We start from the raw sequence: 19049 nt of genomic DNA on the forward strand, positions 1-19049 counted from the left end.
AGTGCAAATGCACAGCACTCTTCAGTAAAGGTAGACAGATTAAGCATTTCTTAGCTGTCAACCACATAGCTTCAAGATTTCAGCAACTTTGATACAGCCTTTTAATTAAATAGGAAATTATATGCAAAATAGGAAAAATACTTAAATGAGCTATTTTTACATTCAGTAGCCTCTAACTGTGGATTGTGAAAGCTAATATCCCCAATTTTTAAAAAGACAGACACCACCTTGTTGAAAAGGTGTCTGCTGGAGGCAGACAACTGGAAAAAGCATGCCTGAGAAAGGTAGGCTTTAGCAGTCTCTGGGGCATGGGAGGATTCCTCCCTCAGCTCACTCACAATCTCCTCAGCCCAGAATTGCCCCCCAGGACAAAAGACTGAGACCAAGTGCTCTAGTTAGAACATCTGCTGCTGCATGGAGCTGCCAAGGCAACAGCATTCAGCTGTGATGTTCTCCAAACCACAAAGTTCTTAGTCAGCTCACTCCTGACAGGGTCAGAGCTGGCACTGCCAGCGACCTTCCCCATAAAAATGACCCAGATATGACTCCAAAAGCTCTGACTGCCACTCTTCAGTCACTGACAAGAAGGTGTCCCAGATTATACCACTGATGCTATTCAGGTGGACAGGCAGAAGGGCAAAGCAGCTCTTTCAAGAAAGGGGATAGGTGCAACTCCAATTAAAGTCTCTTGAATCTTTATTGTTCTACATACAAGAATGTGGTCATGCAACTGCTCAAGTTGATGTTCCAGCCCACTCACCATGTACGAATTGTACACAAACCTCTACCTGCAAAAATTACTACCCCCATTGTTAAGAAATGAAGCTTTTAAATAACTTTTAAAAATAGTGTATGAAAGAAGAACAGTCCTAGTCCCTCCATCTCCAAAGAAGATTTGAATCTAGCAATAGAACTGTGGTACACCATAAACACATCATAACACAACCTCAACCACCAAACCCTCCAGTTAAAACACTGGTAAGTTCTGGTGCCACATATATACTATAGGGCCCTTCTTTGCATGGCCAAACTCAAACTCCAGTACTTTAGGCACAAATTGCCCTTTTTTTCTGGACAGCACTAGCAATGTGTCCTTTCCTCTCAGAAAAGCTCATGGGAACATTTTTAATCAGTGACATGTTCTTTTTCAAGACAAACTACTTGGGAACACTAACACCAATAGGTCTACAGAGCAGTGCCATAAGTGATGATTGATTGAATTCCTTGACAGGACCAACGATCAACAATAAAACTTTCATAAGCATAAAAAATTATACCAAGACAGTCAGTTTGTCCAAAAAAGCTGTCATACAAACACATACTGAAACTTATCCACTGATAAAGCAGGTAAAATAATCAATAAATACTTCTGTAACATTAAATACATCATCTACTTTCTATTCACCACATCTTTTTCATAATAATGATACTGAAATACAAATGTTCATAGAAGGACAGTCTGACATTTTTCCATGAAGAGTATTCTTTCAAACAAATAAAAATATACTTCAGTTCATTATCAGCCAGTGAGGAGCATAAAAATTCAAACACGCTTCAGAACACTTATTTGCATTGACAAAAGTTGCACAAAGGTGTTTTTTTTCTCTGCAATGGATAAGCACGTCACCCCAGACTACAGAAGGACAAAAGGTGAAGGAGCAGCTCCCCACCTTATTTTGCTGTTGGTGCCAGCCCTGTGAGGTGCTGTAAAAGCCTTCTGCTTCCACGTGCCCAGCACACCCATTTCTACTTTTTAAACTAACACTTATTTTCCATCAGTATACAGATAAAGGTGCTCAAAATGAGGGCTAAGCAACTAGGTATCATTTAATAAATTACTTTAAAATGCTTCCCTTCTGTTAATCTCCTCTGCAGTTTCTGTGTCTAAGCTTCCTCCTGCTTCACTCACCACTGCTATGAACTCACACACTGCATTTGGAACCACAGCAATTGTCAATGTATGAAAGGCTGCTTGATTTTATCTAGATCAGGTAGCAACAACACAAAGTTGAGAATAATACAGAACTTGGCTTGTGCTTTTTTTGTCTGCTGGGACCTCAGGCACTTAGCAAGGCAATGAACCTGCAATGAGATCTATGCTATCACGATTTCACTTCTACTAGAACCTGTTTTGAGATGAGCATGGACGCTATTATCACACCTACACACCCCTGCCCTGGGAGGAAATGTCACAAAATGCCAAGTTCTGAAGACTGGGCTAAAGCAAACTAGGTCAACTAGTTTGTTGAACTGCAACCTCCATTTTCATCAGTAGCCTCCTGCCCTGTTTTTAACTTGGTCTTTTAAGGAGACTCTGTCTCCAATGGCCACATGCCACAGCTGAATCTTTGCAAACTTGGCCTCTGACAGAGAAGAGGCTTATACCTGCTCTCAAAATCCAAGGCTTTGAATGTCACTTTGGATCAAATGGCAACCAATGCAGGTCACAGGCTGACTTTTCTTCACACTTTTAGCAAGAAATGCTGCTCGATGAACAATCAGTGTGTCAGACCTCCCTTCAGTATGAATACAAAAGCACAGTTGTTAGAGCCTATCCAGCTCAACTTTGATAGCTCTGCCTAAAGACACTATTCAGCTTCTGTGCAAAGAGCAGTCCTCAGTCCAAAATGTCCTGCAAATTCCATCTTCAAATTCCTAACTCTCTCACATTGGTACCATACATCCAATAAACTCCCATGGATGCATTGCTACACACTACATTAATACTTCAGTTGGGATTTATCGTTACTTCTACATCTACTCCTTGTCAATTTAATTTTTCATTTGTGTTCTCTACATAGTTTAAAACCTTACAGATCAGAAAATAATGGCATTTACATCCTTTTGTCCTTCATGTTAGGTATAATAACACCTCTGGCTGCGAAAACCTAGACTAACACTGGCATTGTATTGCTGAACTTGTCTTAAAATAGGTACAGCACCCACAGCAACAGCTTTGGAGAAGGAAACAGAAAAATCTTCCATTGGCCTGAAAAGCAGCAAGTTCCACAGCAACTGCTTATGGAAAATCACACTGTGCCACCATTTTTCAGTAGGTGTAAAAGATACTTCAGAAGAAAAATGGTTTATAAAATCTTAATAACTATGAAAAAACCAAAGATAACGAATACAGTTCTGAGCAAAGACAAACCTTTGCTGTCTATGTCATCACCAAATTGTATGTGTCTTTTGATCTCACCAACTACAAGCAGTGCAACCATACTGTCAAATGTCCCAGCTGGCAGTCTTGTGCTGCATTCTCTAAGAACATCTAAAGTATTCCCATTTCAATTGGCTAAGGAAGTCCATACTTAGTTTAGTTTTTCTGTCTTCATTAACCACAGATACACTAAAAAATATTAAATAAAAACTAAAACAAACAAACAAAACCCAAAACAAACAAAAAACTAAACAAACAAAACACACAAAAAATTCACTAAAATTAATTTTCTACTACACTGCAAAAGCCCCACAGAAAAAGAGATATTATGGAGTGATGTGACAGGAATTAAGTCCTGTATTCCACTTTCCCTCACACACAATATGGGCTCCATTTATGCTAAGAAAGCCCGAGGCAATATGCAACTGTCTGAGGTCAGAACTACTATCTGCAAATAAACAGCAACAAGTACATTGTCTGCTCTGAATGAAGTGTAAATTCTTTGGGGATTTGATTGGTTTTGATTCAGTCTTTCTTCTTTTAGCTCATCTCCTTGAAGATCAGCAACAAAAGATAAAATAAAGATGTCTCTGACATTGCAAAGAGAATGACAGGACAGTATCTACTTGATTTCCTCTACACCCCATGATACATTAAGCAAATAAAAGGCCACAGAGGAGGACAGGAGACTCAGTGACTCACACAGCAATACTTAGTTTTCTCTTCTTTGTTTCTGACTCCATGAGGGATCACCTGTTACTTTATCAATCCCAGTGGGATAAAAGGCAAGAAAATTATTGGAACTCCCTCTAATGCACCTGGAAACATAATGGAAGAGAAATACTGCAAAGAAGTCTCAAGGGAAAGTAAAAGGACAGAAACACTTAAATCTGCTCCTCTTTATTACTCATGGCATAATCTCTTTCCCATTTTTATAAAAGGTTTATTAGAAAAAGCAAATCAATCAGACAGACATCTGACATTTTCTTTACCTTCAGGCCATCTCTCTCCAGAATATGATAGTTGAACAACTGGTCCAGAAAGTACATCTGACACAGAAAGTGTCTTTAAGATAATGAGCTGCATATTGAGCAACTAAATCTTTTGTTTGGCTTGACTGGCAGGGAAGCTCAGCTATCTTTGGCATTCATGATTCCAACAACTCTGCCTGTCCATCTCTGATTATGAACATCACTGGTGAACAGACATCAGTCACTTGAAAAAGAATCACTCTGGCAGCTTGAAAAGTAGCTTGTTTTAAACAGCATTAGCCTGAAATACCATGGCTTTCTAGAGGGACACTGAAAGAGTGTCTAGAAGTTCTCCATGTGGTACCAGTCAGCCGTTACTGTTGTTGCCTACATCAGGAGAGATCCACAATTAAAAGGGACAGCAAATGTTAAAATAAAACATGAAAAAGACAATTAAAGCTGGAAACAGAAATAGAACTGCAGTAAGACATTATGACTATTCACCTAGAGGAAACACAAGTTCATCAAGTCAAAAGATGGCATAAAAATGTAAAGAAAGGGAAATATGTCATACACTGGAAATCAGCCTGGTGATGGGATGTTAAAAAACATCACCGGATGCAGTTCACTGAATAGCTGGGTAGGGGAAACTATTATTCATACAACATAAGGTCCAGTCTCCTGCCAGTTATCCTAGATCTGACCTTCCTCCCATAAACACACAATTTCAGTGACTAAAAACATGGGAGAAAAATGAAGAGGGCAACAAGTATAGCCTGAAAAGAGGCATTTTACCAACTGGATTCCAGCACTGAAGGAGTTACCTGTGGCTGGAATGCAACAAAGTCAGCTGGATTTTTAGCACAATTGTCAAAAAGCCTAAACAAAACAAGCAAAACTTCAGCACCTTTCACAGTTGTTTCCCTCCCCAGGATGTTGTAATGAATTTTTACTACTCTTTTCTTTTCTTGCAGAAGAGAGAATTCAAATTATTTCACATCTCAGTGGTAACATGGTATCACAGCTTCAATACCCCAGCTAGGAGTGACTAAGTGACAAGTACAGAAAATTGTTTAAAAAACCCCAAACTTTTAATCACTTGGCATTCACATCTTTGAACTGCTGCATGAAGTGCTACCCAAAAGCTAAATATTGTTAAGAGGTCTCTTGGCTCTGTTTATTCTGTCAGCACACTTCACCACCAAAGCCCTGACAAAACTTGCAACCACTGTTAACAGGAACATGATGGTGGAATTTATACCAGAATTTTAAAATTGAAGGAGCTTTCAGTTCCCCTTAATGCAATTAACCCAGCAACAACAGTAAGTACTTTAAAATCACACTACTATAAAAAAAAATTATGTTTGGGACAGCAAAGCACTGAAATGTTATGATATTTCTTATGTAGGGGGATTTAACACTGCTAACTGCAGAGTGTATAAATCAGTTTCTCCATAGAACTCTAAAGTCACAGGTGCCAAATATAAATCTTTTTCTCATAATCCCATTCTTGGTCTTTTCATGTTATTACTGGACTTCCTGGACAAATTGTTGCTAAAATAAGTTTGGTCTTTTTTCCTACAAAATTTGCCAAACCAACTGCTGGAATGCATTTGTATTGTCCTCTTACTAAAAGAATTTCTGTAACACTCCCATTGACCTAATTGCAGGTTTTGGCCTGAAAAAATGACACGTTTCTGTGAATCTGGTAAAGCTGTTGAAACAGGGATACTAGAAATGAAGTACCCTTCTGGCCTCTTTCATCAAGCTCCAGGTTGAATCCCCTTAGGAATGTGATGGCATTTCTTCTCCCTGCTTTTTTCTAAAATCCTACTCTAAGCTGCTTAACAAAAAAAAAAAAAAAAAAAAAAAAAAAAAAAAAAAAAAAAAAAAAAAAAAAATTAAAAAAAAGACAAGAAAGTGAAAATCTGACCAAAATAACCCAGAAACTTAAGTAAAGACAGCTGGAAATATGAAAGAATGATAATGTTTAGATGTAGACCAAGTGACATGTTCCAACAACTGGAAGGGACTAAATTTTGTCCCAGAAATGTATGTTATTAAAGAATACAGTGTCAGTGGGGAAATCCCTGAAACCACAATACAATTACATTGTTTTAAGTCTTCATTTGGAAAGTATTATCATTACTTAGAGAAAAATGGTTTTCATGTTTATATAGTAAATTTAAGTGTGGTGCATCTTACAGCAAGTCTTTTTTATAATAGCAGGAGCAGAAAAAATAATAATCACAGGAGAAAACTGATTGCTTGGATATAGTTTAAAGCCAGGATGGATATCATAAGACATCATTAGGTAAGCAATTCAAATGAAGAAATATATAAAAATGTGAGCAATATTGCATACTGTATAGATTTAAAACACAGTTTGCAGAGCCTCCAAACCAAAGCAACTTCTGCTTTTGCCCCTGATGCAGATGAATCTTGCTCTACGTTACGTCCCATTTTATGGCAGAAACAGTGCCTGTAACTTGCACCCTTTAATCTGGCAAAATCCTTGGATGGGCCCACAATTCCATTTAGAGTCATGTTTCAGGGACCCATATATAATCATCTTTCTGCTGTATCAGTGTGCTGTGTTCCTGGCTTTAATAAATACTCCTAATTTTTCAAACTTCTGTCATCATCAGGTCTTCCTTACCTGCGCAGACTTTCCCGTCGTAGGTCTCGCACACCCAGTCGTGGCACTCGCAGAGCGGACCGTAGTATTTGCCAGACTCAGTCACCTGGCAGACGCAGACTCCACACTCACACCTGCCTCTGTCACTGCACAGCTTCCCCCCTGGGACACGGCACCTGAGCTCCGACTCAGCCCGGGACAGCCGGCAGGAGGCAGGGATACCCAAACCGCCCCTGTGGGGGACAGCAAACAGAACCAGCTGAGGTCAAAGCCAGGAGCTGCAGCTCAGGGCTGATGAGAGCTTGGCTCATTTGAAACCACCCTCCTGTCATTGGCTACAGCCAATATCCAGAATGTTGTTCTTACCACTTCTTCAGCTGTGGTTGCAACTTATTTTAACTTGCCTCAAACCACCCAATTTTCTCTGTTTTCATCAGAAATCTCATTGCTACCTGCAAGAATGCTTATGCTTTATTTTACTTATTTTTTTAACTACATCGGCCTCATCTACTTCCCCATCAGGCATATCTAGTATATATGCATAGACAGGAATGGTTTGATTATCTGACACGAAACATTTTGATCTTAATTATTTCAAAACGTTTAGAGACACCATATACATCCAAACATCTGGGTAGCATAACAGGAATATATATCATACGGCACACTCAAGGTTGATTGTAATAAAATATGTTTGCCAGAGTAATCCTTCTGGTTGTCAGACATATAAGATCCATGCCTTCAATGGAAAAGGAAATCAAAGTAATCATGGCTTTCAGTGCAACACTGTAGGTTGTGGCTGCAGTTTTGGTAAAGGCAGCAGAATACAATTCTAGATCTGTAGATTTGCAGTTCTGTCATGCAATTGTACCATGCACTGGAGCACATGGAGATCAGGATTTTCAGGACATACTGAGGGAAAATCACACCTTATCGCATCAGGAGCTGAACCGTAGGAAAAAAGGACTTCTCAGGCCAGAAACAGTTCTTCTCAACACTAGGGAATATTGAAGGTGTAAATGAATAGAACCTGCTCTTCTCAGTTGGTAGATTTAGCAAGGCTCTGGAGCAAAGCAGCTGCCCTAGGAGCCAGTGTGTGTCGGCTGTGGTGGAGATGGAGAGTGAAGGGCACTGCACAAGGTGCCGCAAGCAATAAGCAGGGTTCTGTGGTCAGGTGCCTGCTTCACTCAGGCAGCAGAATTTAGAGGTTTGAGTGTAAAGAGTCATCACTAGCCAGCTCTTCACTGCTGTCAGAGTGTGCATCTTGGGCATCAAATACACTGTCGCAAATAACTCTGCAGTCTGCAAAGGCAGCTCCCTCCCGAGGTTCCCAGTGACCCGGAGCGCTTCCCTCAGTGCCACCTTTAAGCAGGCAGAGGAAGAGCCAAGCCACCGCTCGGCCGCTCCCTCCGCCAGCCCAGCTTCCACGCTGCGGCACCTCCACGGCAGCCGCCCCCCGAGGCCCGCGGGCCGCACTTACCGCAGCGCCGGCGGCGCGGCCGGCAGCGCGGGGCCCAGCAGCAGCAGCAGCAGCAGCGCCAGCAGCGCCAGCAGCCGCGGGGCCAGCATGGTGCGAGGCGCCGCGCCGCACCTCAGCGCTCCTGCGGACGGACGGACGGGCGGACGGACGGGCGGACAGACCCGCCAGGCAGGCGGATAGCTGGCGCTGGACAAGCCCGGCTCCAGCGCTGCTCCCCCCGAGCCGCAGCGGCTCTGATTAGCTGCCTGGGAGCGGGATTTGGGCAGCGCTCTGGGAAGGAGGCCGGTGCCAAACCCCGAAGTTTACAGTCTAGGCAGGGAAGTAATTAGAAACAGTTGCGCAGCCAGATGGTTTATTTTGATGTTTTAAAAGTGGCCCGTTCGCAGATGTGAACGAACTATCTCACTGTCAAAGTACAGGCACCGTAACTATTCGAGGTATGTGTATCCCCCGTCCTTTGACAGACGGCTGCTTGGGATAATGTGTGGAACTTGCACGGACGAGGAGACGGCAGCACATCCCTGCGTGCCTGGCGGGAGCAGCTCCCTGGCGCCTGCCTCCCCGGTCCATCCTTCCCTAAGGTCACCTGCTCGCGTCACGGCACCGTGCGACACTGCGGGCTGCCAAGCTACCCCAGCACGAGTGACTGCACATTAAAAACACCGTCAGCTAGCCATTCCTAATGCCTTATTAAAACACAGTCCACCGCTTCATCTCAGCGGTGGGGGGATTTTTGAATTGCTTTAAAACTAAGCTAAAAGGAAGGACAGTCTCTCCAAATGAATCAGCTTTGGCAGATATGGCCACGTGCACTTCTTTCTGCTGTGGAAAAGTTTTTAATGCCTCTGGTTGTACTGGGAATTTGCTGATTGCCGGATACCTCCCTGTGATGCAAAGCTCTTAAAGAAACAAACTCTGACCACAAAAGATAGTGAGTTACAGGTGTCCTAGTCTACACACACACACATGCATTTATAAAGCACACAGCTGAAGCCTGCATTGGAGATTAAAGACCTCAGTAGCTCTCTCAGAATGTAAAACTCTTGTTTTAATTTCATATTAAATATCTAATATACCACACATTACTATTCCAGAAAACATTTTAAGATCTACTTAAAATTCTGACTCAGAGGCTGCCTTTTCTATGAGTTTAAGTGGGTGTCTTACACATTACATAGTGAACTCAAGGCTACAATTCACAACATTCCTGCTAACACAACTAGTTCTGCTAGTTATATTCCTTAAAAAATATATAGTGCATCAAACATTTGACTTTGTTCTGCTGGCCTTTTATATTACAAAAGAACGTTTAAAGTCTAGTTTGTAGCCTGTTTTCAGTCAAGTACCCACTTGGAGGGTAAAGCTTAATCGAAGATCAAAAGAAGAGACTGGACAAAATCTGCTCTAGCATATTTGTAAACATACATTATTAGTCCCTGAAGATATACAAGTTAAACCCAAATATTATTCCAATGGACTATTAAAACATGAGACTTTTGTCATATTTTAGTAAGTTATGTTGAAGCTGTGAAGTGCAAAACTTCACTGTCTATTCATAGTGTACTATCTTCTTTATGACACATTTTACCCTAAAATACAAGCAAGTAGAGTTAGTATGTAAAACAATCGAAAAGTCCCATTACAGCTGTTGTATAACAAATCCATTTTTTATCATTTTGCTACCCTTTATAGTATATTTCATATTGCAAGTGTGTTACAATATTTTCTAGAGCAACACAGATAGTAAAAATCCTGTATTGAGTGATGTGTTGGCTTCAGTCCTGTGAATGTTTACAGTCCTGCTAACCCCATGTGTTTGACTTACTTTGATGGATCTAGTGAAAAGAGAAGCAATATCAGCAGGCAAATCAATAAATATTTACTTCTGACAGTCCTTGAACTTTGAAATCCATGCTTAATGTAGCACTGTGTGTGATAGTTTTTGAAATGCATATATAATGCTGCAGTAAAAAAATATTTATAAATTAAGACTCTTTAGATTACAGAAAGGAGCACTTTTAAAAACAATGTGATTGTCAAAAATTGTACTCCCTGAAGTCTTAGTTTAGAGGAGAATAAATAGAAAGCTTTGCATTTTACACAATAGTAATTCCCTTTTAGCACTAAATTTATCTTTAATCCACAACTTAAAGGCCACCATCTGTTCATCTTCCTCCTTTTTCCCTGAGAAGACTGTTGCTGACAGGTATTCAGAAGACTTTCAAGCAGATTACAAACTATAACTTCAAATGTATGAGGAGAAGACATTTACTGTGTTAAGATGAACCTATCATTGTCTTATTATTTATTTACATCTGTCATATTTTGAAGAAGTACACACCTTTTGGCTCTGGATCTTTTGAATTTGGAGAAGGCATACTTCCACAGTTGAATGGTGCAGTATTTGAAATGTGCACCCAAAGCTTAAATTTAATAAATGTTTTCATGTGTACCTGTCTCTAATACAGTATCTCAGTGCTCCCTTATTGGATTTTAACCTTTTCTCAGATTATTATTTAATAATTTAAGCCTAGAAGGTATGTATATGCACGTATATATATTATGTGTACGTGTACAGAGGAGCTAATTGGCTTCCAAACAGACAGTAAATTCAATTTAAAAGGAGTCAGTCTTTCTAAATGGGAACCTGACATGATGTCTTGAGAACAGTTCACTTCCTTTCAGACACTTCTGTACACAAACCTAAGGAAATTTGTTCTCTGCTGGATAACGTACACCTGCATGAAGCACAGCACTTATTAAATGCTACTTTTCCTATGTATTGGAGTTTCAGACTAAGGGCTAGACCTGTAGGTGCTTGGTAAATGTATAGTTTACAAGTGGTAATTCCACTGCTTGCATAGTAAAGGTAGAAAAGAGAAAGTCAATGTATTGCTGATGAGGAGGAGAAGCTGGAACAACTGCTAATACTAAACAGCCTTTTCACAATAGGCTATAGGCTTAAATAGTACTTGTCAGACTCAAAAATACTTCAAATAAAGATATGGAATTTAAAAAAAAATAGGTGCTGTTAAGCACACTTATACTTGAAGCTTATTTTTTAAGTGTATCCCTGTTACTGTTCTTGATAAAAATGTGCAAGATTAGGTAGAGAGACTGGGATAAGCCTCTTCCCTGTAGTTTTATTAACCAGTAGAGGAACCAGTAGGATGATTTCCTGTCCAAACTGGTGAAGGTTGTTTTTTCGATTTCATAGTCTTCTGAACTGTGTAAAAACTAAGCTGCAAGCCTGGGGGTAGACAAGAAAATTCATAGGAAGTGATTTTTTTCTTTTTTTAGAGGCAAACAATATCTTAACTTTGACTTTGCCAGAATAAGGTGTTTTTTTATAATAAATCAAATAAGAATAATATTTGTTTAAAAGGGGAAAAAAACTAAGAAAAGACCCCCTTTTTTACTGTAAGAGTGGTCTCAGCTGGAACAGAATGCCCAGCAATGTTGTGGAATCTTCACCATTGGACATAGTCAAAAGCCATCTAGACAGGGTTTGGGCAACATGCTTTAGGGTATCCTGCTCTGGGCAGGCAGGTTAGACTAGACCATCTCCAGAGATCCTTTCCAACCTCAAATATTCCATAATTCTGTGACTCTCATGGCATATGGGACAAGGCTTGATTCGGTTTGGAGAGGCAGATGAATTCTGCTTACTCCTTACAGCCTCCTAGTGAAGATTTTAATTTTGTTGTCACATTAATAAAACCATCAGCTTTGTAAAACACATTCTATGCCATTCTTAAGGATTTTATTCTTAATAAAACAAATCCAAATGCACATAAAGTGAGCAGTCTAAGTTTAAAAAAATGGAAACTATCAAACTCTGTCAAATATTCCTCCTGGGTTTCCACTAAAGCTATTTCAGTAACAGCACGGGTTTTAGGAGTAGAGACTGAGATATTCAAATACAGAAGCATTCAGTTACATGAAGTTTTTCTAAAATTAACCAGAAGTTGAAAATTCCACATATCAAACTAGTTATTGTTCCTCCATAAAATGTAGAACAAAGAGAATTGTAAGTTTCCAGTGATTCTTCCATCAAGGATATACAATCACTAAATTAGATGTTCATAAAGATCTATGACAAACCACTTTAACAGCCATGAAGCAAAGTACTTGATGGAGTTAACTAAAATCTGTATAAATTGAACAATTCAGAAATGCATGCAACTGTTGAGAGTCACCACTGAGCTGGTCAATGTCATCCCTGGAAGGGAGCAGGAGACAGAGTACACCAGAGCTGTACAGAACTGAAAACCTTGTGTTAATTTTGCTGACATGACATGGAATCTGGGACAGCTGATGGTATCACACAGGGAATACAAATAGCTTTTGGAGTTGCAGGATCAAGGTTAGAGCAAGATAAAAGCTGAGCTGGTCTGAATGTAGCTGGCCTGAATAGTACAGAATATAAGCTACCCAAACAATTCATAGGCCAACATTAATCAAGATGTTATTTTGTAATACTCTAGGGTAAAACCTTAGCTTACTCCTTCAAGCCTCAGTTGAAACTTTAAATAGCTGGTAGGTCTTCTGTTTGTTCAGTGTTTGCTAGTGAATTCCCCTACACAGCAATAATACCCTGCTTTTACACAGGCTTTAAGGAAGCAGAAGATATTTAAGCATGATCTTGCAAGAAAGCTCAAAATGCCAGCAATAACAGTGCATTTCAAAATCCAGTCTACTGTGTTTTTAACTGTCTAGCATTTATTTCAGCAAGCAAGTAAAGCTCTGCTATAAGCCAAGTTAACAGTATAATTAAGAGCCCAAGAAAGGAAATAAAAAGCATATAATTTTTCACCATAAATTACTACTTTATGGTCAATTTTTGTCTTATTTCTCAAAGGGAAAAGGTTTCTTGAAGCTGGGAATCTTGAAAAAAATCAGAAATAGTGGGAAATACTATTTTATTTGTGATATTTTTAACTAGTTATCTGAATAAGTTACAATGAAGGATTATTCTCATAATTTTGACCAAATAGCTGTTCCTAAGGATAGCAAATTAAAAAAATAAATGCTGCTGACTTCTTCAGGGCAGAACTGCAGTAACTCAGGTTGAGTGCCTAAGTTGAACACATTCTCCAGGGCAACAGCAACCAACTTGTATGGTTTCAGTGCTCTGTCTTGCACTGCTTGCTGTTAAACAAGAAATGAAGGAGAGACATAAATTAAGAAGAAGGAAGTGTGAGAAAAAATAATAACAATTATTGCCCTTCTTCTGAGAACTCCATACATACTGAAAGCAAATTAATCCTACACACAGTTAGTAGCAGACTTGGGACTCTCCTTAAGGTGTGAAATTAAGAAAACCATACTGCATGTCCTTTATTCTGGTTCATCAATGTTGACACAGATCATGGGCACTCAAGAATGACAGTTTTTAACCCATCCCAGTCAAAGTTACTTATGAACATTAATTGAGTTTCTCTCGCTGTCATTTGTCTGATGCTGCTCTGTGACCATTTCTGTTATGGTTGCACACTTCTGAGATAAACCACCAGCAGCCAGAGCCATAAAGGGCAGACAGGGGGAAGCAAACTGGGCTGCTCAGCTCATCTGATTCACATGGGGGCCCAGTAATACCAGGTGCTGCTCAGCATGTGCAGAGCAGGACTTCAGACTATGGGAGAACTTTGTGCTAACCATCATTAAGATGACTAAGGACTTGGACACCCTGAGGCTAAAGAGCAACAGGCAGGAATTTAGCAGTTTTTGACTTTTATCCTATGCTAAAATGATTAAATCTTACTTTGTGTCTGAAGTTTAATTCTAAATTGCTAAATGATATTTTGTGACCTTTTTTAAAAGCTTAAGCATAATTTCAAAATGAATATTTCATGAATTCTTTTAGTCATAGACAGTCTAAAATCTGATCAAGCACTGTGTTCTTTCATAAGTGGTAAATCAAATTCCAACAATGGCAATCCAAATAAGATCAGCTCCTTGGGCAGTTTTTAAAGTTTGTTTACATTACTCTTCAAGTACTTAACAGATATTTAGGGAAAGTAAGGACAATAAAGAAAATAAAGTTCAAATAAATTCAGAATTAAAGCCAGGGCTTGAGGGTTATCCAAATTCTGTAAGGAAATATGTAGAATAAATAGATGCTTTGAATTCCCCATTTTTTTTTTTTTAGGAGTGAGCAGATCTAGGAAACTTTGTTTTTTAAATTAACTTTAATCCAGGGAGATCTTACTTTTTGCAGATTATGTTACAGAAATTAAAGTTATAAGTAAGGTTGAGAATTCTCCCCTTGAATTCTCAGCACAAATCTTCTGGAATTTTCCAAAACTTTCTTTTAAATAGACAATTTGCCATGGCCAATTTCAATTGTGTTGAAGTTTCAAGGATGAATAAGGAAATTCCTTTATCTGGTTTTGATTTGTAGAGATAAGAGGTAAATCTTTACTAAAAAGTGTTTTTTTCTTTTGACCTATTTAACATTACTGTAAAGTAACATTTTAAGATTAACTCCCAAATTCTGTCTTTATCTATATATTTATGGATTGCTTTACAGGCCAGTGTGAATTTCTAAATATTTAGACTTCAGTTCTAAATATTAAACATTGTTCCAGACTTTAAAGGACTGATAGGTTCTTTGCAAAATTATATCAGCAATATTATAGACACCTAAATTTTCTAATTCATCCTCATATGCCTGCTATACACCACTCAAGTTGTAAAATGTTCATAATTGTTTTTCATGTTCCAGATCTGAAAGTAAATTTGTGGTTAAATAGCAAAGCAAGAAAGGACTTTTTCTTGCAAACAGGAAACCTTTACCATCTGCACAATTCTATGTATGGAAGACAACTGTTTCATCTTTACCCTAAGGAAGCTACATCAAGGTATCAAGGGCTAAACCCTTCTTCAGCATTAGCATCACCTGATGCAAATTGTGCTCTCAGGCTGTAGAAGAGAATCCAGCCTTGTGCTGAAACTGTGGGTCCCCATTAGCAGCTTGTGCTTCACAGAGTCAGGGCAGGTAGTAACAATATGTTACCAAACAGGACACCAGGTAAAAGGAGGAATGCCAAATACATAGGGAAACACGTGTTCTATATAATATAAACCACACGTAAGGAAATGAATCCTTTATTTTTGGGAACTCATTAAGGAGTATCTAAATTACTGCAGCACATTTTGAACCCCCTTCCAACACATGACAGATGCTAGTACGTGAATTCAGTGGCAGGCCACCAAGGCAGTTGGAACTGAAGCACTTGCTCCATGAGGAGAGGCTAAAGGAGCTTTTTCAGCCTGAAGGAAGGATGGGTTTGGGAGCACCTAGGAACAGTCTGCCAGATTCTATGAGGAAGCTGTTAAGAGGACAAAGCTAGGTTATTCCCAAGGGTGCATTGAAGGAGGAGAGACAGCTGACATGGGAGCGTCCAAGTGCATGTCAGGAAAAAATCTTTCAGCATGAGGACAGTTCAGTACTGACACAGGCTTACCAGGGAGGCTGTGCAGTCTCTGTCTTGGGAGGTTTTCAAAACCCAACCGGATAAAGCCTTGAGCAAGCTGGTGTGATCTCATCTCTGAGCCTGGTTTAAGCAGATCAGTCAGACCAGATGGCCTCCTAAGGTCCCTTCCAACTGGAAAATTGTTCTATTGAGAATTATTTTTTAGAGGCCAGTATATCCATAGAAAAAAATGTTACACAAAGTCACATCTGCTGGCAAATGTTGATTTCTTTTGTTTAGATATAGCTGCAACGTTTCACTGTTTGCAACTGTCAGTTTTCATTTATGAGATGCTATCACCAACAGCATAATGCTGCCTAGCAACTTATTCCATGTAATGAAACGTTAAGTGGGGAGGAAGAGACAAAATGGGAAGAGTATTATTTGTCAGCACATTTATTCTTAAATTGTTTTGCTTTACAAATTTTTTCTCATGAAACATCAGCTGACTGCTATCAAAAACTGCAAACACTAAAATTAGGTGCTTAATTTTACTGGAATTGCTAATGCTGGTAATACATGTAAGTAGCACTGGCAGGACTGCATCTGTAATCCTGAGGCCAGTTCCCTAACTGGCTTATTAGTTTTGGTTGCCAGCATCAAATAGATATAATTTAAAAGAATCTAATCAGTTTATGCCATACACTTTCCTTGAGCTTTCTGGGGTATTTTGCTAAGGGCTTTCTCTTTTGAATCCTATTCCATATCTTTAACATCTCCAGAAAGTTACAGACTCACATTATTCCCCATCATCCAGTTTAATTTAAACATAAATTTTACACAAATTTACTTTTTAAAAGATTTATTCAAGAAGATACAACACAGATTAGAATGTGCCAACCTGATTTATGGAAACAATTTTCCAAGTATTTCTTCATCTGTTTATTTTGCTATCTCTTCCATAGAATCATTTAAACTGGAAAAGACCCCTAAGACTGTCTATGCCAACAAGATATCTTTATGAATTTATTTCACCGCAGAGCTCAAGACTGGGCTTCTACATGGCTTTTCAGTAATTTGAAAATTAGCCAGACCACCCAGTGAAGCAGGGGCAAAGAAGTGCACTAAAAAAAGGTCCTAAGATGTACAAATAGGGTTTCTTACCGAAAGAAATAAGCTATCCTAGCACTTGAAGAGCACACCGAAAAACAGAAGCAAACCCCAAACGAAGCAGCGGATCCCAAAGGACAGCCCGCAGGGCCGCCGCAGGGAGCGGCGCTGCTGCGGGCAGAGGGGCAGCGCGGGCCCGGCGCAGGGAGCGCCCGGCGGCTCCGTCCCGTGCGGGCGCCACTCCTGCGCTTCGGGCGCGGCGGGCACAGATCCAAGCCGCTCTGGGGTGTTTGGCGAGAACCGCCGCGGGGATCACCCCCGGCAGCGGGGCCGCCGAGCCACCTCTCTTCCCAGCCGGCTCCCGCAGCAAGGCGGGGGCCTGCTCGTTCCGAGGCGCCCGTGCGCGGCCGGCACCGGCTCCTCCGCACCTGCTCCCTCCCCGCCCGCCCCCGCCGCCGTTGCCGAGAGACTGAGCGCGGCCGCCGCCGGGCGGGCCCCGCCGCCCCGATCCATCGCGGGGAGGGCGGCGTGCGAGGCCGGCACGGCACCGCACCACCCGCACAGCCGCGGGGGCCGCTCCCGACCGCGCCATGAAGGGAGATGCTGGCGGTAGGTCGGAGGCGGCGGGCGCGGCTCGCTCTCGCAGCGCGGTGGGGCTCCGCGCCTCCCCGCCCCTCTCCCCAGCCCCCGGTTGCCGGCGGCCGCCGCGGCTGTGCCGGGAAGGCTGGCGGCTGCCAGGGAAGGGACGGGCGCGGCCTGAGGCCCGCCTGGCTCGGCGGCGGGGGAAGGGGCGGCGGCGCCCTCCGCATCGCCCGCCCCGGCCGCGCTTCCCCGCGGTGGGAGGGGGCGCTCCGGCCTTGCCCCGGGCCCTCCGCAGCCTCAGCGAGGCAGAGCGGGGCCGGCGGGCTCTGCGGGGGACACTCGTGTGCTGGGGTGGCTGTGGATGGGCACGGGGTGGCCGCGGAGAGCCCCCTCCCCTCGGGGAGCTGTTCGCAGGGGCTGCGGGCTTGGCGTGGGTGGAGGGAGCGATGTACCCAGGCCTGGGCTAAATCTATTTAACGTGCTGTGTCAGGGGCTCCTACATCGAATAGAGAGAGTGATACTTTTTTTTTTGGTTTTTTTTTCTGTTATTGACATCTTTCTATTTAAGTACTCTCAGTAAAACCAGAGACATATTTCTAGAAAGGATCTAGTTTTCTGACGGCCTTAACGTGCAAACGTGGCATTTCAGTCGGCTATGATTTGGTGGGTTAACCATTGCTGCATCCAAGCAAATATTTACACCGAGAAAACACTAACTAAATGCTATTTGAGTCTTTTGTGTTAGTCTGAAGCATCATTAATTTCCTGGTTCATTTCGTTGTTCCTTGTCGTTTTCATTTCCTTCTCCAGGAGCCCCATTCCAGCTACCCACTGAGTGATCCACAGAGAAATGATACATACTAACAGTGAACTATGCTCTGCTGCATGAATGACAAAAGCTGAAGTTTCTTAACTTCGGGAAGGGGGTGAGAAATGACCCTTTCTTTGAGTTGGTCTCACTGGATGCTAGAAGTCTCCAGCTCTCTTCAAGTATATGTATACCTTTGGAGACTTTCGGGAATAGTTGGGTTTGTTTTCATTTTGTGGGTTGGTTTTTGTTTTGTTTCGGTTTGGTTTTTTTTTCTGTTTTACTCTTTCAGCTTGGTAACTTTCAAAATTGTAACAATTGGCATGTCATTTATGCTTTAGTCTTCTTGTTTGGTGCTTTTGTTTTATTTTAATCTCAAATGTGGTCCATCACAGTTCATTGCCATTTAAGCTATACCACCAGGAAATATAACAGGAAATATAACTCTGATTTGACTTATTTCCAGCTCCAGGACACTGCTGATACCATGAACATTATTTAGATCTGTATGGCATTCACCCAAACCTAAATATTGAGTCAAAGACATTTTGTGTCTTAAACTTTCGCAGTAGAACATGAATACTATCACACTGTGTTGTAGGGAGCAATGGGCTGCTGGACCAAGCCTTAGAGGGCTCCTACAGATGAGAATGTCTTCCTGAGCCATAAGTAGCTCATGATAAGATGGAGCTGGTACTGGCTTCTGGGAAGTTGGGTTTTTTCCCCACTTGCCTAGGTATTTGGGAGTTCAGTTTGTTACAAATAACATTTCTGATGTGCTTATGAGTAAACTAGAGGTGTCACATTCAAAAATAATTTTTAGTGTGTTAATTCCGTGAATGCTTCCATGGTTGGATCTCCTGTAGGTTTTAAGCATGAAAT

At 41.2% G+C, this 19049-nt stretch overlaps 2 protein-coding genes and 1 long non-coding RNA gene across 6 annotated transcripts in view; 2 read left to right on the top strand and 1 right to left on the bottom strand.

Annotated features, from left to right (window-relative positions):
- ITGBL1 (integrin subunit beta like 1) overlaps positions 1-8695 on the bottom strand; it is a 126891-nt gene extending 118196 nt beyond the window's left edge. Inside the window, exons 1-2 of the mRNA XM_079319842.1 lie at positions 8250-8695; positions 6791-7002 (exon numbers count right to left, since the gene is read on the bottom strand). Of these exons, the coding sequence (XP_079175968.1) occupies positions 6791-7002; positions 8250-8338 (301 nt within the window). The 5' untranslated portion in view covers positions 8339-8695. The remainder of the gene's footprint in view (positions 1-6790; positions 7003-8249) is intronic.
- A 125-nt stretch (positions 8696-8820) lies between these two features.
- LOC306806830 lies at positions 8821-10701 on the top strand. The gene is made up of 2 exons (XR_013775584.1): positions 8821-9180; positions 10403-10701. It is a non-coding gene; the product is annotated as an uncharacterized lncRNA (long non-coding RNA).
- A 6399-nt stretch (positions 10702-17100) lies between these two features.
- The window catches only part of NALCN (sodium leak channel, non-selective), a 224209-nt gene continuing 222260 nt past the window's right edge, over positions 17101-19049 (top strand). For 3 of the 4 annotated variants that reach the window (XR_013776097.1, XM_079319724.1, XM_079319726.1), the window contains exon 1: positions 17101-17386. The gene's annotated coding sequence lies outside the window, so the exon portion shown is untranslated. Of the gene's footprint in view, positions 17387-18169; positions 18286-19049 lie in introns of all 4 variants that reach the window. The other variant, XM_079319725.1, reaches the window with a different exon arrangement.

The sequence above is a fragment of the Erithacus rubecula genome (assembly GCF_903797595.1).
Source record: "Erithacus rubecula genome assembly, chromosome: 1".
NCBI classification, from domain to species: Eukaryota; Metazoa; Chordata; class Aves; order Passeriformes; family Muscicapidae; genus Erithacus; species Erithacus rubecula.